We start from the raw sequence: 25,167 nt of genomic DNA on the forward strand, positions 1-25,167 counted from the left end.
AATCACCTGCACAGGCCCAAGATTATGTCATCTGCAAAATGTAAGAATGTATCCATTTCTCCAGCAGTCCAGGGAGGAAGCTCTGCTACTGGGCACAGAGGCGTGTTCTGGCAGACTATCCAGAACAAAGAAAGAATTACTGTCTGGGCTTTACTACAGCCTAAAGGGAATGTTCACTAGATTAAATCAGCCTCTCTGCTCTTATTCCATGCTAACCTGGTCATCTTTATAACCATTTAAAGCCTCAAGTCCACTAATACAGGAAGAGGATATTTGGGATGAGAAAAACAAAAAGAAATATCTTTTGGTTAGAAAGTGGCAGACTCCACGGTACATTTATAAATTGGCATTTGGTGTGTACCTCAGTTTTCCAGGGCCTGACAGTCCTGCGTGAACTCACAGGGTCCAAACCAGAAAAGCAAGGGCTCAGACCCTGGCACCAAGGCTGCTCCATGTAAAGAATGCTACCCCGTGTGGCCAGACTTGGGTAAGCCACCTTTCAACTGCTTCAGTGTCATTTATTTTCCCACCACATCCCAGAAAGCTCCGGAACACATAAATGAATATATTTATTCTCTCACAGGACATTACACTGTTACCCAGTGTGAAGGGAGCAGCCATGTGGCTCCCAAGCTCCCTTAGCAAAAGAGTCGTTCTCAGAACTGCTCCATTCACGAACCCTCCTGCAACCAGAGGCCTGGGCTCAACTCACACAAAGTTCTGAGCAATGGCCAGCACCTTGGAATACTCGCCTTCCCGCTTGCGCAGGCTGCTGGGGATGGGTGTCTTAATTCGTGTCCCCACAGGGTTCCCGTTGTCCTCAATGAGGACCACGTTGTTGGAGTCGAATCTGGGGGTCATTCGGGGGCCAGGCATGCAATGTCCCACAATGAGCGCCTTTTTCTTCTGTCCCTTGATGGCCAGTAGTATCTGGTCGCCCACCTTGCCCACTCCATTCTTGTTATAGACATGAATGCAGCGAGGAGCCCGATGGTATGCGCTGTTCCCCAGGGCACTGTTGTCCACCACTCGTACCCGCGTCATCTTCTGAATCGCACTCAGGCTCCCAGTGGTGCTGGTGGGAGAAAAAAAAGTCTGCAGTCTGTATCTCTCATGGTGAGGGTGCACAGGCCTCTGAAAGGTCAAGGCTAGGGAGAAAGTACATGTCAGCAACACACACACAGCAGAGTGCTGTCCAGGAGCAGCACCAGAAAGTCAGGACTTTGTGAAGACTTATCTGTACCCACAACAGTTTCCTCACAATTGAGAGCTTCTGCTGTTGTGTCAAGATCTCAATTTGGATGAGTTTTAAAGAGAACCCAACGTGACAATGAACTTCACAGCAGCCTAACTTAAAGCCTTTGCTTTCCAAAAGGACTCTGAGGACTTAAAGGAATCCCTTATGGGCTAGGCCTCATCCACTGCCTATCCTGAAAAACCTGCTTCCCCAGAATACACCATTCCCTAATTTTCTTATTTACATGTTGCTGGGAACTAGAAGATATGGGTAAGTTTGCAAAGGGAAGTCCCTGACACAACATAGCAGAAACTGGAAATAAGTCAAGGTAACAATCTTTTAATACATTTTTCCTCATTAGAAAAAAAAATTTTTACAGAGTACTTATTAAAGACAGACAAGGTATTATTAAACAAGACGATTACAGTGGGATTCCTGTTTTCCTGATGCTAGCACCTGATGCTGGTGTTTCCACAGAGTAATCCTAGGACCTCTTCTCTTGTTTTTTATGCCTACTCTAGGCAGTCTTGCCCATTAGCATTGCTGCCAACTAGTAAATTCCATCTCCAGCCCCGCCTCTCTTCTATATTCTAGTTCCATACATTTCCACTCTCCTCAACTCCCTACTCTACAGATACTGCAAACTCAGTAGGTCCCAAACTGACCTCACTGCCTCCCCTTGCAAACCTCCTCCTGCTGCTACACTTCTTATCTAGATAATGGCTTCTCCAGCAGCACCAGAACCCAAGCCATAAACCTCTCTCCACCAACATCAACTGGCCACCAAGTCCTGTTAATATCACCCGCTAAGCACCTATGTCCTTTCTCTCCAATCCCACCAACAACTTCCTTCATTGAGCAGCTCACTCTCCTGCACCAAGACTGTGACATTACTGTCCTAGTTGGTTCCCACTGCACTTCACTTTGCAGACAAAGAGCTCTCTTTAGAATATAAAAGTGATGCTACTCCCCACCATCTACATTGTCAACAACTTTGTCCCAATTTACCTACCTTCTAAGGCCACACATTCTACCACTCTGGGCAGGAGCAACCAGGAAGTACTGGAGTTCCCCAAGCACACCCTTCCTCCCAATTCTTCCTGAAGGCCTAGACAGGATCTGCCCCCACCTCCCTTTTGAGAAGACTGCCTCCACTCTTTCTCCTTCTCTTCCTCCACTAGCAGCTCCTATGAGAGACCATCAAAAGTACAATCCTCTATTAAAATATTCTATCACATTTTCTTAGAGTTACTTATTTTCAAGTTTGTTCCTATAGCTGACAGTGAGAATTCTTTCAGGACAGGAAGCAACTCTCATTCATCTCTGTATGGCCAACCCCAGGCGCGGTGCTCAGGAAACACCTGTGGGATGAGGGCATGACAGGGCCAGGAGGCATGTCTGCCAACGGGCGTGCCTCCTGTGCTCTCCTGGCTTAGCATCTACAAGAAGAGGAGGGTGTCACACTTCTATCATGCTCAAGTTCTTGGTAATAAGCATGTATTATTTTTGTAATTTAAAAAATTTCATTTTTAAAAGAGAGGATTTTAATGCTGTAGGGGAATGACAGGGTTGAGAGATGTCAGATTCACTCTAAGAGTCTTGCAAGGACTGAAGAGTAAAAGCTTCCACCATATGCCATTCCCCGTCGCACTTCTAACAGCATCATCACCTCTTTACCTATCCCCCATCCTGTGACCAGACCAACCAAGCCAGCTCGGCCTGATCCCTTTAGCTTTTCCCAACCCCATGCTTACCTCCCTGCGTTTTTACTCCTGTTCTATCTAGTCACCATAACACCCAGCCCTGATAGGAATCTTACACAAAGACAGTTTTAAGGACTTAATGGGAAAAGTTACCTGAAACAGCGATGGCTCAGTGCTCTGCGTACACAGGTGAAGGGGCCCCAGAGCCCAGTAAAGAAAGCCATGGGATCCCAAGATAGATCCTGCAGGAAAAATGAGAGGGGGAAAAATTGGTTTCTAAGTCACAGCCCTTAGAGCCAGTTTTCTTTGGGGACTTGTGTGGGATATGGCACTTCCAGCACAAGATCATTAGTCACAAAATATAAATCTTAGTGGTTAAAGGATACACAGATGATTAGACACAGCTCTAGCTCCGATTTTGCTGATTCACGTTCTAACTCTGGGGTTGGAGAGGTGGCATGGCCCACAACAGCTTCTGCTATAAAAAAAATACAGCAGCACAGAGAATGCCTTCCTTATTATATCACTTCTACAGGCAGGAGGAAAATATGAACCCTTGGTTATAAATCCAGCCAGGGACTACTTCTCGAGTCCTCCACAGAGGAAAAACTGCACACTATTGCCCTTGTTGATACTCATGCGCCTTCTGAAACCAGTACTTTAACTCCCTAAAAGAAAGTAAAGTATCTAAGCAGCCACTCAAGTTGTCTGTCACTACATCACCTTTCCCCCAAATGTAAAGGCCAGAACACCTGTACAGCTCAAGGCCAGCAAAGCAAAGCCAAAGGCTGCTCTTGCCAAGTCAAAGACCAAAGTCTCTATTTGGGTCAGTCTCCCAAACAACACTGTAAAATGGAAAACTGACCTACACCATACTACAGCTGAAAGTGGGCTTTGGGAAACCAAGTTGAAGAGTTAGTTGAAAGAGCAAACACCAACCCAAGACTTGTGGCTCCAGTTTTCAGAATCTCAACCCTGTTGCTCCCTAGCACTAACAAATATAGAGGCTGCCAGCGCCCTGAAACACCAGAACATCACTTCAGAGAGTGCTTCAGAAAGGCCTGTAGCCAGCTGCAAAACACACCTGTTTTTCCACCCAAATGTTTGGCTGCAGAGGTGCCCATTCAAGAGGTCTGCCGAGAAAAGCCTCTACACTGTAGTATTTACACACAGCTTTGCTTTGCACAAGTTCAAACCACCTCAGATAAGACTTTATTTAATAAGAATGTTGGGGTGGGGGGCAGAGGAATCCACTCCTCCCCAGGAATACCTAGACACTCCATAAATACTTTTTTTTTTTCTTTCCTTGAGACAGAGTCTTGCTCTGTCACCCATGCTGGAATGCAGTGGTACAATCGCAGCTCACTGCAGTCCTGAACTCCCCAAGCTCAGGTGATCCTCCCACCTCAGCCTCCTGAATAGTCAGGACCACAGACACGCACCAGGATGCCAGGCTAATTTTTTGGGTTTTTTTCTCAGAGATGATGGTCTCACTTTGTTGCCCAGGTTGGCCTTGAACTCCTGAGTACTCCTGAGTTAATGTAATCCTCCCGCCTCAGCCCCCCAAAGTGCTGGGATTATGGGTGTGAGTCACCCACCACAACTGGCCTTTAAATGCTTATTAACTACAATTTAGCCTCAAATCCCAAACTTACTCCCAAATGTTTTCCTTAAGACAACCCATGAAGCATTAGCCAAAATGTAATTATGATTAGAAAAATTAAATGCAAAAGAAGGCAGCTAATGCATGCAACTACTAACATCTGACACACAGAGAATCACAGACTACCAAATGAGACCAGCTTTACTTTTACTGGTGAGGTAACCCTGGACAAGTAACCAAACTGCTGAGCTTTGGTTTCCCATTTGTAACACAGGGATACTAACAGTATCTTCCCCCAAGGTAGTTATGAGGATTCAATTAGATAAGCCATGCAAAGCACTTAGCATAGTGCCTGGCACTCTTTACCAGCTAATAAGCTATCATCATCATCATGTCATATATCATTTTAAAGATTAGAAAATTGATATACAGGCAGATTAAGTGACTTGTGTAGAATCCCACAATTAGTCAAGGGCAGAACCAGAACTGGATCCAGGTTCAGTCCAAGGGCGTCCAACCGCACTCCGCAGCCTTGCTCTGCTATACCAAACTCATTTCACACGAGAGCCCTGGGTGTTAAGCAGCTTTAAGGGTCATTTGGCCTCTTTCTGTGCTCTTTGTTTATGAACACTTATCAAATGGTTACAATGTGTCAGGCAGCAGGCTAAGTGTCTTACATACCATCTCATTTAAACTTCATGGCCGGGCACAGTGGCTCACACCTGTAATCCCAGCTGAGGTGGGCAGATCACCTGAGGTCAGGAGTCTGAGATCAGCCTGACTAACATGGAGAAACCCCATCTCTACTAAAAATACAAAATTAGCCAGGCATGGTGGCACAACTCTGTAATCCCAGCTACTCAGGAAGCTGAGGCAGGAGAATCGCTGGAACCCTGGAGGTGGAAGTTGTGGCGAGCTGAGATTGCATCATTGCACTCCAGCCTGGGCGACAAGAGCAAAACTCTGTCTCAAAAAAATAAATAAATAAAATAAACCTCAAAAAACTCTATGAAATGGGTACAATTATTATTAGCCTCATTGTTATACACAAAGAAATAAAGCCCAGAGAGGTTAAATAACTTGCCCAAGGTCACATGGCTAGGAGTGACCAGGCTGAAATATGAACCCCAGTTGTGGGCTTCCTAAACCCATGTTCTTACTCAACAGAGTAAACACGGCAACTTTAATTTAAATATTAATATTTTACAACTATTAAATCATTCTTGTTCCATCAAGAATACTGACGTCAGCTGGGCGCAGTGGTGCATGCCTATAATCCCAGCACTTTGGGAGGCCAAGGCAGGCGGATTACTTAAGGTCAGGAGTTCGAGACCAGCCTGGCCAACATGGTGAAACCCCTTCTCTATTAAAAATACAAAAACAAGCCGGGCGTGGTGGCAGGCACCTGTAGTCCCAGCTACTCAGGAGACTGAAGCAGGAGAATCGCTTGAACCTGGGAGGCAGAGGTTGCAGTAAGCCAAGGTTGGGCCACTGCACTCCAGCCTGGGCAATATAGTGAGACTCCATCAAAAAAAAAAAAAAAAAAGAACACTGACGTCACATGCACATTTTACTCACAGCCAATTCAGTGCTAGCTGAATCAACTGAAATGGAGACACATACCAGGTGAAAATTATTCCCTTTAATCTAATTTAAGTTTTGAAGACAATTTGTAGTACAGGAGGCAAGAAGAGATCCATACTCAGAGCAATAGCTAAAAACTGGCAAAAAAACAAACAACAAAACAAAACTTCTGAAAAGTAGAGTCCTTCTGGTCCAGGCTGCGTTAGCTCAAATGCCTGCCAAGCTGTTCCCATCTGATGCTGGCAGGCCTTTGGCTCCCTGGGGGAGAAGAGTCTCCTGAGCGACTCCACAGAACCCTCAAGATTCACCCAGCACCACCCACATTCCCTCTCCCGAGAAGTGCAACACCCTGCCTCTCAGCACCACACTGCTTCCTCAAGAACGCTGATATTAGTCCAAGAACTGCAGAAGCACTTAAGGGCTTCCCAGAACTTTCCTGACTCAGGTGTCATCACAAAGCACCTCCCTAGACTCTGTAAAGCTGTCAGTGCACAAACACAAACTCAGGCCTCCTCTCTGCACCTTGCTCTCATGCCATCTCCACAACCAACACTCATCTCTGCCCAGCCAAATGTGATCCAGCTCCACAAGAATCTCCTCCACAAAGTCTTGTGTCAAACGGCAGCATCAATTGCTACCCCTCCTGAACACTGGGACATCCTTGTGCCAGTGCAACGCTCAGAGTCAAAATTCACTATCCAAACACCGACACTGAGTAAATGTGGATACTTTGAGATAAGGCTGATGTCCTTTAACATTCTATTTCTTCCTACTCGCTATCCAAAATTCAGAAACCAGATATTCTGACAACATGGCATCTGAACATGCTACAGGAATTCAGGAGCCACACAGACTCTGATGGTAAGGATTACCTGTACTGCCCTCAAACACAAGAGTGATATATTCATGTCTCTAGGGAGCATTTCCCAATTCAGTGACTTTTCACTAGCTCTTTAGTGGATCTGATATTGACCTCTAGACCTAAACCCAAAGGACTCAGACATCAAATGGCCAGCAGTTAGCATTCCTATGAACTTGAAAGCACAAAAGAACCAAATACATTCACTTATTGTATATATGTCCTGTATCCCTCCAAAAAAAAACAGTTGTACCCTCCTCTTCCACCCTAGCAAAAGACCCCAGCCAGTCCTGATAGTAACAGTAGGAGTGCAATAAATACTTGTTGAATAAAATAAATGAGGTAGCCAAGAGATAGACAGATCCCCCATGGCTCTGACAGAGGGAAATCCAGACACGGTAGAGCTCTTATCTGTATTTTCGGAATCAGGACATGTCAGGCAAACACGCTGTAAGAGAATGATGGTGCTAATCATGGAAGATTAGCCCGTGCTTTTTTTCCAGGCCCCCTGGACTCACCTCCTGGGCCTGGTGCCTATACTGTCCACTATGGAAAATGCCTCATCCCACCACTAAAATAACTGCTTCAGATCAGGGAAGAGCAATGGAGGCAGCAATTTACTTCAAAGCAACTTTGATGGACCCTGATATTATTTCCTAGCATAAATCTATCCTATGGACACAGATTCTGAATCACTTCAGACCTAGTCTATATACAATGGTTGTTTCACAAGGAATGTCACTCTGAGTCTTGTGCACAGGAGACTGGCTTCAACGATAGTTCCTTCTCTACGACACTCTCACTTAGAGGAGGCCAGGTATTTGGAAAACTTTGGTGCCAGAGATGGCTTTTCATGCCACTTCCTGATCAGCACTAAGTATTACCCTCCTGTTTTAGAAAATGAATCAACTTCTCCTTAAAAAGAGCTGGGGTCGGGGGTGGGAAGAGAGGGTGGGTGGAAGGAAAAGAAAAAAGAAATTAATACAATCCAAGCCATGCTCATTTTCCATCTTGCTTTAAGATCTCCCTTCAGTTGTAGAGGCAAGGGAGGACTAAGGATTTCAATGGAATATGGGGAAATTGGCATCGCCCTACAGATTCCATTGGATTGCATGCTCTGTGAGAGCAGGGACCAGCCCTTGCTCTGCTCGGTGCCAGACACTCAGTGCCCAGAACTGTGCCTAGCACACCTACAGCTGAGTAACTCTCTATTAAGTGGACAGAACTGATTTATGGCTGGGCACGGTGGCTCACGCCTGTAATCCAAACACTTTGGGAGGCCAAGGTGGGCGGATCACCTGAGGTCAGGAGTTTGAGACCAGCCTGGCCAACAATACCAAATTTTTGGTCTCTACCAAAAATACAAAAATTAGCGGGGCATGGTGGCATGTGCCTGTAGTCTCAGCTACAGTCAGTCCCCGGATGAGGCAGGAGAATCTCTTGAACCTGGGAGGCGAAGGTTGCAGTGAGCCGAGATCACACCACTGCACTCCAGCCTAGGTGACAGAGTAAGACTCTGTCTCAGAAACAAAACAAAAAAAGAACTGATTTATAATTCAACCTCCAGCTCCAGAGAGGCTCCATGTGAGCGGGGTTTGTGGTTTTTCTTGTGCCCTTTACCCAGGCTCCCAGTGACTTGGGAGAGCCTCACAGGCACAGAGTGCTTTTTTCTTTCTTTCTTTTTTTTTGAGATGGAGTCTTGCTCGGTCGCCCAAGCTGGAGTGCAGTGGCGATCTCGGCTCACTGCAAGCTCCACCTCCTGGGTTCACGTCATTCTCCTGCCTCAGCCTCCCGAGTAGCTGGGACTACAGGCACTAATTTTTTGTATTTTTAGTAGAGACGGGGTTTCACCGTGTTAGCCAGGATGGTCTCGATCTCCTGACTTCGTGATCTGCCCGCCTCGGCCTCCGACAGTGCTGGGATTACAGGCGTGAGCCACCGTCCTCTGCCAGAGAGCTCATTTTTAGCTACTCTGAGTTGGAAGGGCAGACACAAAGAGTCTGTACCTCTGATGCTTTGTGGAATGCTGGAAAGTACCATTAAGTTTTGAGGATCAGCAAAATATATTTAGTATCACAGATCTATATATAATTATACATTGTTTCTACCTAAACAATTTCAATCTTTAGGTACCTGGCAGGTTACATTTTAAAGACCTTTCAAGGGGAATGGCCTCTATAGAAAAAGGAGAAAACAAAAAGTTCAGCACAATCACAAATGAGCCTTTAAAGGAGGTTCTGCTAGTACGTAACGGACAGGAAAAGAGACACTGAAAAATCAAATGGAAAGCCCAGATGCAAAAAAGACAAACTCTGCCAGTGTGAGAGTATAAATGTCCTTCTTAATCAAAATAGGAAAAGCAAAGGCCTGGCAGCTCTGACAAATCAAAAACAAAAAGGAATTTTTGGGACCCTCTGTCCTGTCACGCAGACACAACCCCTCACATCTCAGGTTTCTCCTCAACCATTCTGGACCAATAAGTACTTTCATTTGTTGCTTACAGACTCATTACTGTTTTTGCTGCCCAACTATTTCCTTTTAGGAAGTGTGGTGTGTGCGTGGTTTGGTAACCTCACACAACAGCATGTTATAATTCTCAAAGTACTTTCACACAGATTACTTTCTTTGAAGATTTCAGTTTGAGCTCCCAATGGAAACAAAGACAAACAGGAAAGACCAACAGTCTGCAAGGGGGCTGAATCTGCTAATGATTCTGAACAGTTCTGCAGGCTCCACAGAGTTGGAGAAATGAAGACAGAAATGCAAAGCTTGTTGGTTGACTCACCCAAGGTTAGAAGGCAATAAGGCCCAGATCAGAGCCCAAGGCTGTTTTTATTAAACACTGCACAATACTTGCACAGTGATGCTGCTTTAGCCACTAATAAGCTTCACGGATACAAATAAATGTTCCACACACAGGGTAAGTACTCCTTCTCCTTTGGCAAAGCTGCCACATAATCTTTAAAAAACTCAGGAAACAAAAAGCCATCTCTTCATTAAATATCTGCACTACACGCAGGACAGCCTTGGACCAAAGCTAAAGCTGATTTTGAGTGATCTGCCAAGGTGTGAGTTTTCACAGCAGCACTATCAATGTAAAGTATCCCTCAATAGGATGATCGGCTGTTTCCACCACAGCTACCACTGAGAAAACCCCATTTCTCAATCCCATTTCACAAAGGGAAAACATGTCTAGGGTTATTGTCCTATATTTGTTTATCTAACTTATGCCCCACCTTGTTGCAAAAGTATTTAAAGCAGGGCGTGGTGGTTCACACCTGTAATTACACCACTTTGGGAGGCTGAGGGAGGAGGATCACTGGAGCTCAGGGGTTGGGGGTTGCAGTGAGCCATAATTTTGACACAACACTCCAGCCTGGGTGACAGAGTGAGACCCTGCCTCAAAAAAAAAAAAGTAAGCAGTAGTACTTAGACAGATCTGACAATTTTCAATTATTCAAGATGGTTTTTCAAAGTGGAGATAATTGTATAGTTTATCTAGTTTTGCTCCCCCTCCCATCCCTACCTCACAAGTATACAAACATCTATAATCCAGATATAAATTTGTAATATTCTTCATCTGGTCCAACTCAGGAAAAACTGCACAAGGTAAAGTAAAATTCTACTGAATCATATACATAATTCCCTTCCTATTAGTACTCACATTGGGCCAGGTTTAGGTGGGCTCCAGGTTTATGAAGATGTCAGACTGGCAGGAGAGTAGTGTGGAAAAGTTAAAGAATGGGGATGGGAGGGTGCTGCTGATGGAAAGCATGTATCTCTTTCACTCCATCCTCCCCTTCTCTCACACCAAGTCTGTGACCCTGGAATCACCTGTCCAGGTCTCAACGACTCTCTGCCAAGCAGAGATCATACTGGGAAAAGCAAAGTGGTCTGGAAATGGAAGTGCTTTAGCTTCACTCATATAAGGGATCATTTTAACATGGACAATCCTTCTCTGAATTATCCAGTAGGGACTAAATCTGCAGGATAAATTGTTTACCAGATCCTGGCCTGGAAGAGCAAGCTTGTTCCCTGATTCTTAGGGCAGCACCATGGATGCCTCTTTAAGATCACAGCCCTGAAAGTGTTTTCAGTTTAGAGTGGACATGATAAAGTGCTTCCTCTCTTTTCTAAAGACATAAATGATTTTTTGAGTTTTTAACAGAGGGCTTTCCTACTCTGAGTTGTGTTTCACTGGTGAATGGTAAGCTACTTTACTACGACCTTTTTAAATATTCAGCATATTACCTGACCCAGAACATTTCTGAGATCTGAACTGCAGTCTTCTCTTGCATACTAGTTGTCACTGTAAATACACATGTAAAATCATACCGGGGTAAGCAACAACCCAGAAAAATCATGAGCCTATAAAATAGAAGGCTAAACCATAACCTGCTTTTCGAGCCCCCACACAGCCCTAAGAACTAGCCAAGTGCTGGGCGCGCTGGCTCACGCCTGTAATCCCAGCACTTTGAGAGGCCAAGACGGGCGGATCACGAGGTCAGGAGATCGAGACCATCCTGGCCAACATGGTGAAACCCCGTCTCTACTAAAATACAAAAAGAAATTAGCTGGGCGTAGTGGCAGGCGCCTGTAGTCCCAGCTAGCGGGAGGCTGAGGCAGGAGAAGGGCGTGAACCCGGAAGGCGGAGCTTGCAGTGAGCCAAGATTGCGCCACTGCACTCCAGCCTGGGCGATAAAGTGAGACTCTGTTTCAAAAAAAAAAAAAAAAAAGAACTAGCCAAGCAACCTGACAGTAGGAAAATCCGTCTTAGGTGGGCCCAGGTATCATAATCCCAAAGACATGAGTGGAGCAAAATAGGTTTTAAAGGATTCTTGCAACTGAAGACTCTAGGAGCTAAGGAGAGTCTAAATAACCATGTTCAGTGCCCAATTACCTGAAAAGTGGACTCCGGAGAAATTTTGTTGTTATTTCCTTCCGCCCCCCCAACCCCAGGAAACATTTTATCTTTAATATTCAGGAGCAATAATAAAATATTTTGGCCACTGTTCCTTCACGGATTCCACAAGGCACTTAATTCTCATGTCAGGCTTTCTGAAATGCTTGCCCTGGAAAGTGTCACTTGATGGCTCACACACTCCTTAAGGATTAGATGCTGACCCTAATCAGGCACAGGCAGAAATAGCTCAGGAATCCACATGCTCAGACTCATAACTATACTATTTTGTAAAAAATAAAAACATATAAAAAATGCCTTCTGGCTGGACAAGGAGGCTCATGCCTGTAATCTCAGCACTTTGGGAGGCTGAATTGGGTAGACTGATTGAGGCCAGGGGTTGGAGACCAGCCTGGGCAACATGTTGAAACCTCATCTCTGCTAAAAATACAAAAATCAGCCAGGAGTGGTGGCGCGCGCCTGCAGTCCCAGCTACCCGGGAGGCTGAAGCATAAGAATTGCTAGATCCCAGGAGAGGCTGCAGTGGGCTGAGATTTCACTGCTGCACCCAGATCTCCCCAGCCTGGGCAAGACAGACTGAACCAAAAAAAAAAAAAGCCTTCTAGTGATTTTCAGAAGTCCAAAAACCAGATAACTATGGCCTCCACTTCCATTTTTCAGATATCCATTACAATGCTATTTGACCTCAAAGTGAATTTTATTGTTCCACACATGCAATAGATTACACCAATTTCACAACTCCCAGAATCCAAACCTACAAAGACCCTTCCCACCAGGCACCTTACCAAAAACGGGCTTTGTCTCCATCTTCCTTTCTGTCACAGTTGAAAAACTGCCCTTCCTAATTAAGCCAACCAACTTCTTACCTCAATAAAATCCTTGTTTTTCAATAGCACATACAGTATTTCCAGTGATGAATAGTGAACTGTCTTTCATCTCACACAGTAACCTCCGTGAAGAATATCCACTTTGTTCTTTACTGTATATTCCTGGCATGCTAACTGCATCCTCACGGACAATTTTAAGTGACTGAAAACTCAGGCAAAGAAAGGCAAGAGGGCAAATAGAAGGGCACAGGACACCAATGCTTTTCAAATTTTTCTCACTGCGACCTACAGAAACACACTGTAGAACACCTTCTAATACATTCACACGTGTGTGTACACCTGAAGCAAGTGTCAAGAAACAATACCCTTACTAAGTGCAACACTGTCTGATATTTTCTGTTTCATGTTTTAAATGGCCGTGATCTACTAAACTGATTTCCAACTCACCATAGGATTGTTTGAAAAACACTGCAATAAATCAAACCTTACAGTTGCATTCCACAAGCTACTAATGAACTCTTGAAAAGCCAGCATACAGCAGTGACGCTGACCAACTACAAGATCCAAACCCCCAGGTGGGCAGTGTCCTTCTGTTCAGCAGTGGCAGTTCCCCACCACCACCACCAGCCCTGGGAGTTAAGTATCTCCCAAACTCCCAGAGTTTCCCAAGTAGCCCAAGGTGTCTGTCATATGCCCTTTTAACCTCTTTATAAATTCAGTCCCATCCATCTCTTATGGTGGCAAAGTTCATTCATCGTCCGCTGTGGAAAGCAAAACTTCCTTTTTGTCCCCTCCAGGAACCAAAAATTAAATGACCAGGTTGGTGCCCGTTGTGCCTTTGTGATCTATTTGTGTGGGTGACATATATATAGAAAAGAGTCTCAGTCTCTCCCTTCATCTTTCCAGTCTTAATCACTGATAGATGCAGTCTCTGGTGAAATGAGAAACCAGGGAACCCCCTTGCCTGGGGGAGGGCGCACTCATCAGCGTGACAGAGTGAAAGCAAAACCTCAATCCTCACACCACAGAGGCGTCTGGATAACTCATCTCCAGACCCAAGTTGGGAAAGGGGAGGGCGGCGCGGAGAGCGGAGAAGCCCGAGGAGACGCACGGGAGTGACCTGCGACAGCTGAACGCAGCCCGCCCTCCCCAAGTCGGCTCCGCAACCCGGGGAAAGCAGGTGAGAGCCTGCCACGGACTTGGAAGTCGCAGAAGCCGCCCACGGAGAGTCGGAGGGAGGAGGGTCCGGGTGAGGGGCCTCCCCTCCCCGTCGGGACCCCTCCCACTGACCCTCTGCCTCCCACTCTGGCCTCTCCTCACTCACCCCGGGGAGTGGGCCTCCCCTAGTGGAGAGAAAGGAAGAGAAGGAGAGAATTAGGGGCCTGACGCCCACCCACTCACCCCACCATACCGCTCTCGCCGCCCGGGAAAATCCCGCCACGGGCCTCACCGACCAAGCGCCGCCTTCGCCCCACGCGGTCTCTCCCCAGCGCCTGCGCGCCAGGCCCAGCCCGGCGGACGCGATCTGAGAGTGCGCGCGCGCCTTGCGTGCGCCGGCGTAGGGGACGGGGCATACGGGGCTCCGCCCCCTCCCTCTCCCTCCTCCCGCTCCCCCTCCCCCATACACTGCCGCGGCCGCCGCAGGAGCCCGGAGCTCGAGCCGCCCAGCGACTCCCCCTCCCCCTCCCCCAGCCCCGCCCCGCCCCAACCCGGGGCTCGGAGCCGGAGCCGAGTCTGCGCCTGGGGGTGAGTACGCGACCCCTCCCCAGCCCTCGCTCTTTTCTTCGAAGATCCCACCACCACCCAAAGAAAAAACCTGGACTCAGCTGCGCGTCCCCTCCCTTCAACCTCCTGCGGGACCCAGAGGTGCCCGGGCCCGCGGGACCCAGCGGTGGCGCGCGCTGCCCCCAACCCCGCACCATCCCGAGCCAAATGTGAGTCCTCCAACCCCTGCCGGAGGTCCACATACGCGCCGCCCGCTCTCCCCAGTCCTGGGGAGATCCCAAGGGGTGGGACCCCCGCCCCCGGCCCCCGAGTGCCACTCTTCTCCCACCTGCCCGGTGCAGGTGCGCGTCCCCTGCGCGCCCCTCGGGAGTGCCAGCTGCGCCCCGCCTGTCCGCCGCCGCTGTGGGGAACTAGCCGCCCCCGCCCCCGAGTTTTGGACCCCGGGGTCGCCAAGTCCGATGCCTTCGGTCCCTTTTATTTTTTCTGCTGCTCCCGGGGGCGAGTACACCAGAAGCCGGCCCAGGGTAAGGGCTCGGGCTTGGGCAAGGGCAGGGTTCGCAGGCGCTGGCATGAGGCCGGCGGCTGCCCCCGACCCTTCTGGGGACTGACTGGTCTGCAGGCTGGGGAGGCGGCCGGCCCCGGGAGCGTGTCCTCTCCTTACGCCCCACACAGTGCAGTTCATTCATGAGCCGCCCGGGCCTGCGTTGGAGGGTGCGGTGGGGAAAAGATTCAGACGCGGAACCGAGAGTGGGGCAAAGGCCCTGTTGCGGGGAGGGGGCGCCGCTTTGTCCCTCCTGGCTGTCTTGAACGCCTAAGGCGGACAGTTCCAAAGCTTGGCATCTTGTTCCCCAGAAAAGGAAAGGACGCTTGGGAAGTGAGGAGGAGAGGTCAGAGGCTGCCCTTGGGGCTCTGTGTTGCCACCTGCCTGGGTCCCCTGGGCAGAGGTCTGGCCGCTCAGGGCAAGCTTGAGCACTCCACTGCCCTGGGGGGCTGGGGCTTGCCTACCCAATACCGGTCTGCAGCAGCCTGGGAGCAATGAGGCTGTGCCCAACACCTGCTGAAGAGGGGCCCATCCTGCCTCCCAGGCCAGGATGAGGAGGGGAGTGGGAGTGTCAGCCAGGCTTCAAGTGGGGGTGTGCTGGCAGCATGATTGTCCTCCAGGGCACCAGAGGGTCCAGGCCCTGGCATGCCCCAGGTGGCACATGCTGGGGCCTGCTGTTGGCTCACTCAGTGCAGTCTTGGCCTGTGGGTGGGTGGGGACATGGCAAGGCAGAAGTCAGGCGGTTGGTAACTAAGAACCCCCTTGGGACATCATACAAGTTCCCTCCAAGTATAGCACAGTCTTAGAGACCTGAGTTCAAATTCTAGCTCTACCATTCTTCAGCTGTGTGACCTTGACAAGTTACTTAACCTGTCTGAACCTCAGTTTTCATTAAAAAGTGTGTTTATGACTATAATTCCAGCACTTTGGGAGACTGAGGCAGACAAATCACTTGAGGTCAGGAGTTTGAGACCAGCCTGGCCAACATGGTGAAACCCCATCGCTACTAAACATACAAAAATTAGCCAGGCATGGTGGCACACACCTGTAATCCCAGCTACTCAGGAGGCTGAGGCAGGAGAATGGCTTAAACCTGGGAGGCAGAGGTTGCAGTGAGCCGAGATCGTGGCACTTCACTCCAGCCTGGGTGACAGAGCGAGACTGTCTCAAAAAAAAAAAAAAAATGTGGTTACTACCACCTCCTTACAAGTTTTATCATGGGGATCAAACAAGGTAACAAGTAAAGAGCTTGACATCCTTCCTGGTAGTTGATCAATAATGGGTTATCATCTCTGAACTTCTGACCCATTACTCTCCCATGCCTCCACCTCCCAGGCTGCCACAGATGCATGGGGTATGTTCAAAGAGTGAGAATATTCCCTATCACTCACTGGCAGAATCCTTAACACAGTGTAAACCCTTAGGTCTGAATAAGAAGCCCAACCTGACTGAGGGGCTCTGTTATATTTCTATCATGTTAAATTCTGTGTTTTTATCTTATTTTTGTTTTCACCAGTTTTCTTTCTCTAAACCAATCCCTTTTATTCCATACCTTATTAATAACAATAGCTAATTCCTGGAGCCTGTTATATACCTTGAACTGTATTAAGAGCTTTTAATCCCCAGAACACCGACACAACTGGATTATTGTCCCATTTTACAGATGAAGAAACTGAGGCCCAGGGTGACTAAGTAATTTTCCCAGGTTAGAAGCCTGGTCTGTCACATCCTAGAGTCTGTGCTTTTAACCACCAGACTACGGTGCCTGTCCCCTACACCTGCCTCAGAACCTGAAATCACAAACCCAAGGCCTGAGTGGAAGGAAGCTATAAGCAAGAGGAAAGGCAAGCAGGTAGAAATAGGGTATGGCATTTCTCCAGAGTGGTAACTGGCTGCCTCCAGCTCCCTGGTGGAAGTGGCTCTTGTTTGTAGATATCTCTGCAAAGTGCGGTGATTAAGAGCATACACTTGAGCCAGGCAGCCTGGGTCCTTATCTGGGTCTACACAGACTGGCTATGTGACCTTGAGTAGCTCACATACTCTCTCTGTACCTCAGTGTCCTCCTGGGGTTGTGATGGGGAGCGAATGAGTTACATTTGTAAAGTGCTTAGAAGAGCGCTTCGCACAAAAGAAGAGTTAAATAAACATTTTTAATACATGTGTTATTTTACTACTTTTTTTTTTCTGTTTTTCTTTTTTCTTTCCTTTTTTTTTTAGACAGGGTCTCTGTCTGTCACCCAGGATGGAGTGCAGTGGCATGATCTCGGCTCACTGCAGCCTGGAACTCCCTGGGCTCAGGTGATCCTCCCACCTCACCTTCCAGAGTAGCTGGGCCTACAGACGTGCACCACCATGCCTGGCTAAATTTTGGGGGGGTATCTTTTGTAGAGACAGGGTTTTCCTATGTTTTCCAAGCTGGTCTCGGACTCTTGAGCTCAAGCGATTCTCCCACCACAGCCTCCCAAAGTGCTGGGATTATAGGTGTGAGCCACCATGCCTGGCTTTTTTTTTTTTTTTTTTTTTTTTTTTTTCCTGAAGACAAGGTCTTGCTCTGTTGCCCAGTTTAGAGTGCAGTGGCATGATCATGGCTGACTACAGCCTCCAACTCCTAGGCTCAAGGGATCTTCCCCACTTGGCTTCCAAAAGTGCTCAGATTACAGGGGTGAGCCACCCCACCCTGCCTACTACTACTTTTTTTTTGAGATGGAGTCTCACTCTGTCACCCAGTGGCGTGATCTAGGGTCACTGCAACCTCTGCCTCCTGGTTTCAAGCAATTCTCCTGCCTCAGCCTTCCGAGTAGCTGGGACTACAGGCTCGCGCCACCATACCCAGCTAATTTTTGTATTTTTTTAGTAGAGACGGGGTTTCACCATATTGGCCAGGCTGGTCTCGAACTCCTGACCTTGTGATCTGCACACCTTGGCCTCCCAAAATGCTGGGATTACAGGTGTGAGCCACCGTGCCTGGCACCTACTACTACTTTTATGCTCACTTGTGGATATATTCTTTGCCTATCCCTCTGAAGTGGGTAGGGGGTAGAGTAAGAATATTCATATCTCTTTGTTACAGATTGGAAGACTGAGACTTAGGTTTCATAGTAACAGAGCTAGCTTCCATCTTCATCTCCTCCCCTCAGACCACATGGCCTTGCTTTGATCCCAAGCCCTAACTTAAATCTTGTCCAGTAACTCCATTGAAAAAGTTTATATCACGCCTGTAATCTCAGCACTTTGGGAGGTTGAGGTGGGCAGATCATGAGGTCAAGAGATTGAGACCATCCTGGCCAACATGGTGAAACCCTGTCTCTACTAAAAATACAAAAATTAGCTGGGCATGGTGGCATGCGCCTGTAGTCCCAGCTACTCGGGAGGCTGAGGCAGGAGAATCCCTTGAACCCAAGAGGCGGAGGTTGCAGTGAGCCAAGATCGCACCACTGCGCTCCAGCCTGGTGATAGAGCAAGACTCCGTCTCAAAAAAATACATAACAACCAAAAAAACAGGCGTATAAGTTATAGCTCTCCAACCCCCACCATGCACACACTCGTTAATGGTAAAATAAAAGCTTAAGTTAGCTAGAAATAAAATCCTCCATCACTCTCTGGACATACTTCTAGCTAAAGCCTCAATATCAGACTAGAGAAACTCTGGGATATAGCTGGTGCAGGCGCCTTGTGGAGTGGAAGAACTGCCACCTCCCGTCCCCGAGGTATTCTGCCTCAGTGTCTTCCCTCTTCTCTATTTCTCAGCCCAGTGCTGGCTTTGAAAGCAGCTGCCCTTGATGAAACTCAGCCCAGCAACCCCGCCCCCACAATTAAAAGCTTGGAGCAGGCCTGTCAACCGGCAGAGCCGCCAGCCCAGGCTCCACCCCTTACCTGTCCTGTCACTGCAAGTTGCTTCCCCTACTGGGTTCCTGCTTCCTCCCTGTAAAATGGGGATAGTGATCTGAGTGCACCCTGCCTTCCTCCCATGCAGGTGGGAGAATTAATGCAGTTGTGGAGGTGAGAGTGTTTTGTGACCCTAAGGAGGCCAACAGCAGAGGAGCATGGTGATTTCAGTTACTAAGCATCTGGCTAGACCCTGTCCACCCTGCTGGGGCCAATTCATATAGAAGCTTCCAAAATGCTCTACCTTTCTTTGGTGTGGTTAAGACAGGAGGTGATAGGAATGGTACTCTGGGGCTTGTTCTCATTTCATTCTGATCTGGTGGAGCCTTGGAATTCAGAGAAACAGGCAAGCGGTGGGAATGGAGTGTTGAGATTGCTGGAGTACATTGGAGTTGAGAATTGAGAAAGGGGGACTAGTTAGAGCCCCCCCAACCCAAGATACCTATACCTACCTTTAACCTCCTATAGTGTGCCAGGGTTCTGTGCATCTTATGTTTACATACCCAGGCTCCCAGACACACCCATGTTCACACCCCCACTTCGAAGCCAACAACTCCCTTCATTTCCGTGGACTGCCATGCAGTCACCTAGCTCCTCCTGGACACAGGTCCACACATCAACACACATTTACCTGGACACACATACCTGGACACACACATTTCCACAGCACCCTCAAGTTCTCTGGCCTGAGAACTTTTAATGAGCATTTATAAAGCTTCCATGGTCTGCCGAGTCCTGTTCTAGGTACATCAGAAAAGCATTGTGGTGCCCTGAAAAGCATTCTAGCTTTAAAAAGAAGGTGAGCTAGGTTTGGGTCCTAGGTCCCTCATTTTATTAGCAGTGTGACCTTGGGAAAGTTGCCTAACCTCTGAGTCCCTGTGCCCCCACCCTAAAATGTCAGTGACACTCAACTCAGGATCATTGAGGATTGAATGAAATCACGTATATATTATTCTTGAAACTGAGGGCACTGGACAAATGGTACCTGATACAATTACTAAATTGGTGTATTTTTAAAGGCAGCTTGAACTGGAAAAGGGGGAGGCATGACATACCAGCAGTTACTCCTTTAGTCTTCCTAATCCAGGCTTTGCAGAGACTCCCTGGGACCAAGTAAAACACATCAACAACTCCATCCTCCCCTCCATCTGAGGGCTTCTGCCTCTTGCCCTGTGGTTGAAGTGTTAGGAAGAGGCAGGAGAAACCCTCTGATTCCCCCTGGGGGCAAAGGGCCCCTGCTCCCGAAGTTGCAGTCACTGTTGCTAGTTTGTTGTTCTCTTTGTCTGGTTTTCCTTTTCCTTCCCTGAGGACCTTCCCCCACCCCCCGCCCCCAAGGCAGAGCTTCAGTGTTGTCAGCAGAAGGGTCCCCCAGGGACCCCCCAGTAAAATGGGTGGGGCAGTGCTGCACTGCTGAGGCCACACTTCTCCGCCATCCTGGGATTCTCCCCAGGGCCCCACTCTGTTCTGTCCCCAAACACTTTGAGAACCCAGGCACTCAGGCTGGCTGTCCCTTTCCTCCTCCTCCTGCCCACCCCATCCACTCTGAGCATCAATGCAGCTGGCCAGCAGCAGGGAACCAGACAGCACCCTGGCTGCCCGGGCAGGCTAAGAGGCTCCCCACCCACTCTCCCCTCCTTTGCCAGTGGAAAAGCTCGCCGGAGGGCATAGCTTTCCCAGCCTTCCCTGCATTAGAGGCAGGAGCATGGCACTGTGGGAGTTGTAGTACTCATAACACTCAGGTGATCCTGAAGAGAGGAGAACGGTATAGGGAAGAGAAATGAGAATAAGCAGGAGTGGCTGGGGCCAGGGAGGTAACTCGAACGCAGAAGTACTGCTATTTACTTGACTTCCTACTCTGACCCATCGTCGAACCTAAGCCAGTTATATAGAGGTGATTAACAGAGTTCAAAACCCTAATCAAATGAAATTGTGCCATTTTTCTAATAGGCATAGAAAGAAAAGATCAGGACGAGGCAGCTGGCTCCTGACCCATTTTCCCCTGATGTGGAGACCCCTCATCTTACCCTGAGTCCTCAAATCTAAGACCCCTCCCTGTCTTCCTAGGCTCAGCTCCGCCCCCTGCCCTAAGACTGAAAGAATGAGAGTGTGGGGGTGGCGGGGGCAGGGGGCATTTAGATAGATGTTAGAAAATCACAGACCCCTTCCTGAAAATGAAACCAGCCTCTTAATGAAACCAGCCTCCCCAGTCCAGGCCTGGCATCTAGACTGAGTTCCCCATACCCAGGGTGGGGTGTCATAGCCAGATTGCCAGTGAAGGCAAATCCATGTGACTCAACTCTCCCCTCCCTAGGCCCTTATCTCCAGAGGCCAGAGCTTCCACCTACCCAGGCAGCCTGGTGATCTGCCCTCACTGCCCCCTCCCCACACCCACCCTACTGGGCCATGAAGGGGATGGGGGCAAACCCAGCTGACTGTTCCACCCTCTGCCCAGGAGGACCATGCGGCAGTAGCAGCCATGCTGCCCTTTCTGCTGGCCACACTGGGCACCACGGCCCTCAACAACAGCAACCCCAAGGACTACTGCTACAGCGCCCGCATCCGCAGCACTGTCCTGCAGGGCCTGCCCTTTGGGGGCGTCCCCACCGTTCTGGCTCTCGACTTCATGTGCTTCCTTGTGAGTGCCTGCTGCCACCCCCTACCTTGGCATCCATGCCCTGTACACACCTGGCAAACACCTCCAGCTCTAACCACTCTGCCACCTGCCCCTGACTTCCCAGGCTTAAGCAGGAGGAGTCTCCATCATCCAGCCCAAGCCTCGACTTTGACCATTCACCCGAGCCAGGGTCATCCCCTTCTAAGACAAGATTTTGGACCCTCTGCTTCTGCCCCCTAGTCCAGCAGGCGGACAGCCTCTGCACTTGCCAACTGCCCCCTCTTCCCTCAGGCACTGCTGTTCTTATTCTCTATCCTCCGGAAGGTGGCCTGGGACTATGGGCGGCTGGCCTTGGTGACAGATGCAGACAGGTAAGGGTCTGGGACCCTCCCTCTAGCTCTCCACACACACACCTTGCTCCACACTCCTTAGGAATAGGAAGGAGCCAGCCCTCTCTCAATCCCCTTTGCTGGGGGGATGAAAAGGGACTAGCCCCAATGTGGGCATGGGGGCATGAGGGCCCTCAGTTGGGCCCCTGTTCCTCACCTATCCCCAGGGACTCTCCCCCACCTCTGCTAACCCTGTCTGTTCTCTGTCCCCAGGCTTCGGCGGCAGGAGAGGGACCGAGTGGAACAGGAATAGTATGTGGGGCACCAGCCCCCTCATTCCCACTAAACCAGCTTTCCCTTTTCTTCTCTCACGCTTCTCTTCTCTTCCTGCCAAGTTGCTGGTTTCTTTTTGCAGTTTTCTCCTCTGCAGGCTCATGTTTCGGATTAACGCAGGCGGTGTGCTTTGCAGAGCAGGGGGCTCCCCAGCTTGTCTCTGCCTCACCTCCCCTTCATCTCTCCCTCTGGCTCCCTGCCTGGGAGAAGTCCCTCCCTGTGAGAAGTCCCTCTCTGTGTGCCCCTGCCTATGCGGCCCTTGTTGGCTGGAGGGGAGGAGTTGTCCTCCAGGAAATCCTCAGCACAATCACGTAGAGACAAGATTGGGTGTCACCAGCAGCTTCTTGTCACCTAACAGCTAGTTCTTCATATTCCAGGGTTCTCTGCTCACCTCTTCTGGAGGCCTGGGAGGGGGACTGCCCAAGGAGCCCCCCAGAATGGGCTTTTTTGTCACTTTGTCATCTCTGTCTATAGGATTGGAGTTGGAGTTGTAACAGCTGTTGGAGTCAGGGAAGCGGGAGGGTAGGGGAAGGGAGGGGAGGGGAGGGGAGGGGAGGGGAGGGGAGGGGAGGGCCCCACCCAGGAGACCTTCCAGTCTTCCCAGCCCTTCCAGGTTTTCCTGGTCCATCCTTTCCTCCACCTCCTCATTGCTCTTTGCATAATATTGGCTCTGTTGCCTGTCCCCAGCCCCTGCCAGTCAACTCTGGAACTGCAGGGCCCTCTGGCGTTCTCACTTCAGCCTCCTTAGGGAGATGATGAAGATTACCTCCTCCCTCAAGGCCCTACTGCCCAGCATCAGTGCCCACCTCCGCCCCCACCCTGAGTCACCCTGAAAGGAAGAGGCATATTTGAGGGAAGCCGGGTAGAGGGCAGTCATTCCTCTCTGGTTCAGCCTTTGCGCTTCCTGTGCCTTCTGTGCCTTCTATAGCCCTGGAGCTCTGGAGCACTCGGCCCAGCTCCCCGGGGACTCAGACTCAACAGGCTCTCTGATCTCTCATCTCCCTCACCCCCAGTGTGGCTTCAGCTATGCACGGGGACAGTCATGACCGGTATGAGCGTCTCACCTCTGTATCCAGCTCCGTTGACTTTGACCAAAGGGACAATGTGAGTGCCCTCCCTAAAACTTCTTAGTCCCCCACCCCACCCCCAGGGCATATGGGCTGAGAAGTCCCTCACTTTCAGTGATGTGTAGTCAGGGATGCTGGTTTGGCCTCCTCCTCAGCAAGGAAAGTGATTCATCCAGGGAACCACAGGATGACCCCCCCAGGCCCAGAACTCCTGGCTCCTTCCTCTATGTCACAGCCTCCAAACTAGCACAGCCCTAACATTCGTGAATTCCCAACTTTGTTTGCCACAAAGAGTTCTGTGCCCACTTCTGCTGATTAATCCTAAGGCCACCTTTTTTCCATAGTCATGGCTTTAGAAGTAATAATAAGCCCTTGGCTCACACCTGTAATCCCAGCACTTTGGGAGGCCAAGGCGGGAGGATCACGAGGTCAGGAGATATGGTGAAACCCCGTCTTTACTAAAAATACAAAAAATTAGCCAGGCATGGTGGCTGGCGCCTATAATCCTAGCTACTTGGAAGGCTGAGGCAGGAGAATGGCATGAACTCAGGAGGCGGAGCTTGCAGTGAGCTGAGATCACCCCACTGCACTCCAGCCTGGGCGACAGAGCAAGACTCCGTCTCAAAACAAACAAAAGAAATAATAAGCCCTCCAGCCCTGCCTAGCAAAGCCAACAGAATCCGTCATGTTGCTTGGAGGTTGCAGGTGGGTGACCCCTGGCCGTGTGGGCCAGTTGACCTGCTTGTGGATTGGAGCTGAGTGGCAGTGGTCCCTTTCTTTTTTTTTTTTTTTTTTTTTTTTTTTTTTGAGACGGAATCTAGCTCTGTCGCCCAGGCTGGAGTGCAGTGGCCAGATCTCAGCTCACTGCAAGCTCCGCCTCCTGGGTTTACGCCATTCTCCTGGCTCAGTCTCCCGAGTAGCTGGGACTACAGGCACCTGCCACCTCTCCCGGCTAGTTTTTTGTATTTTTTAGTAGAGATGGGGTTTCACTGTGTTAACCAGGATGGTCTCGATCTGCTGACCTTGTGATCCGCCCGTCTCGGCCTCCCAAAGTGCTGGGATTACAGGCTTGAGCCACCGCGCCTGGCCAGCAGTGGTCCCTTTCAAAAAGGCGTATGAATGGCAGTTCATAACAGACTCCAGACCCCCTTTCATATCAGACCTAAAACACAGGTGTTACCTGCCTGGCTCTCCGTCATTAATTCCATGAGGGTGAGGAGCCTAGTCAGAACTCTAATCCTCAGACATGGGGTGGCCCTGGTCAGTCCCTCTTGGGCTGCAAGTCCTAGGGGTGGCAGCTCTTCCAGCAGTCCCAGCAGAAGATGGCCTTCAGCTTCCTGAGTTGGACTCATACTGGTAGGTGGCAAAGTTGTCACACCTGCTAGCCAGAGGTATCCAGATAGTCCTCAGACTCAGGTGATGTTGGCAACAGGTAGCATGGTCCTGAATCATGGCTGAAAGGCACCTTTCTACCCCATCCTGTGTTATGTCTGGACTTTCTCCTGGATGGAGTTAGGGGCAGGGTGCCCTCGGCCCAGCCCTCCCCTGAATATCCCCACTCTCTGCCTTTACAGGCCTAGAGGCTGGAGTGGGGAGATCTCTTTTTTTTGTTTTTTTTTTTCAATTTTTCCCTGAGATGGAGTCTTGCTCTGTCACCCAGGCTGGAGTGCAGTGGTGTGATCTCAGCTCACTACAACCTCCACCTCCTGGGTTCAAGCAATTCTCCAGCCTCAGCCTCCCAAGTAACTGGGATTACAAGTGTGCATCATCACACCCAGCTAATTTTTGTATTTTTAGTAGAGATGGGGTGTCACCATGTTGGCCAGGCTGATCTTGAACTCCTGACCTCAGGCGATCCGCCCACCTTGGCCTCCCAAAGTGCTGGGATTACAGGTGTGAGCCACCACATCTGGCCGGAGGTGGGGAGATATCTTGTAGC

The 25,167-nt window shown here is 49.4% G+C and overlaps 2 protein-coding genes across 9 annotated transcripts in view; one reads left to right on the forward strand and one right to left on the reverse strand.

Annotated features, from left to right (window-relative positions):
* Window positions 1–497: 497 nt before the first annotated feature.
* MRPL14 (mitochondrial ribosomal protein L14) lies at window positions 498–14,293 on the reverse strand. 6 transcript variants are annotated; one of them, XM_025383338.1, is made up of 3 exons: window positions 14,185–14,287; window positions 3,094–3,182; window positions 498–1,075 (listed from the first exon to the last, which is right to left on the reverse strand). In XM_025383338.1, exons 2-3 carry the CDS (start codon window positions 3,162–3,164, stop codon window positions 709–711), a joined length of 438 nt encoding a protein of 145 aa, XP_025239123.1. In that variant the 5' UTR covers window positions 3,165–3,182; window positions 14,185–14,287; the 3' UTR covers window positions 498–708. The 6 variants fall into 6 exon arrangements, with proteins under 6 accessions (XP_025239123.1, XP_025239122.1, XP_025239124.1 ...); XM_025383337.1 differs by having other exon boundaries at window positions 14,136–14,241; XM_025383339.1 differs by lacking the exon at window positions 14,185–14,287 and adding an exon at window positions 14,059–14,102.
* Window positions 13,756–25,167, forward strand: part of TMEM63B (transmembrane protein 63B) — a 29,617-nt gene continuing 18,205 nt past the window's right edge. Inside the window, exons 1-5 of one of the 3 annotated variants that reach the window (XM_025383333.1) lie at window positions 13,756–13,914; window positions 21,338–21,520; window positions 21,791–21,870; window positions 22,102–22,140; window positions 23,175–23,265. In XM_025383333.1, coding sequence (XP_025239118.1) covers window positions 21,362–21,520; window positions 21,791–21,870; window positions 22,102–22,140; window positions 23,175–23,265 — 369 coding nt within the window. In that variant the 5' untranslated portion in view covers window positions 13,756–13,914; window positions 21,338–21,361. Of the gene's footprint in view, window positions 13,984–14,361; window positions 14,481–21,337; window positions 21,521–21,790; window positions 21,871–22,101; window positions 22,141–23,174; window positions 23,266–25,167 lie in introns of those variants that run through there. The other 2 variants (XM_025383334.1, XM_025383332.1) reach the window with 2 other exon arrangements.

Source organism: Theropithecus gelada, chromosome 4 (assembly GCF_003255815.1).
Source record: "Theropithecus gelada isolate Dixy chromosome 4, Tgel_1.0, whole genome shotgun sequence".
Taxonomy (NCBI): Eukaryota; Metazoa; Chordata; class Mammalia; order Primates; family Cercopithecidae; genus Theropithecus; species Theropithecus gelada.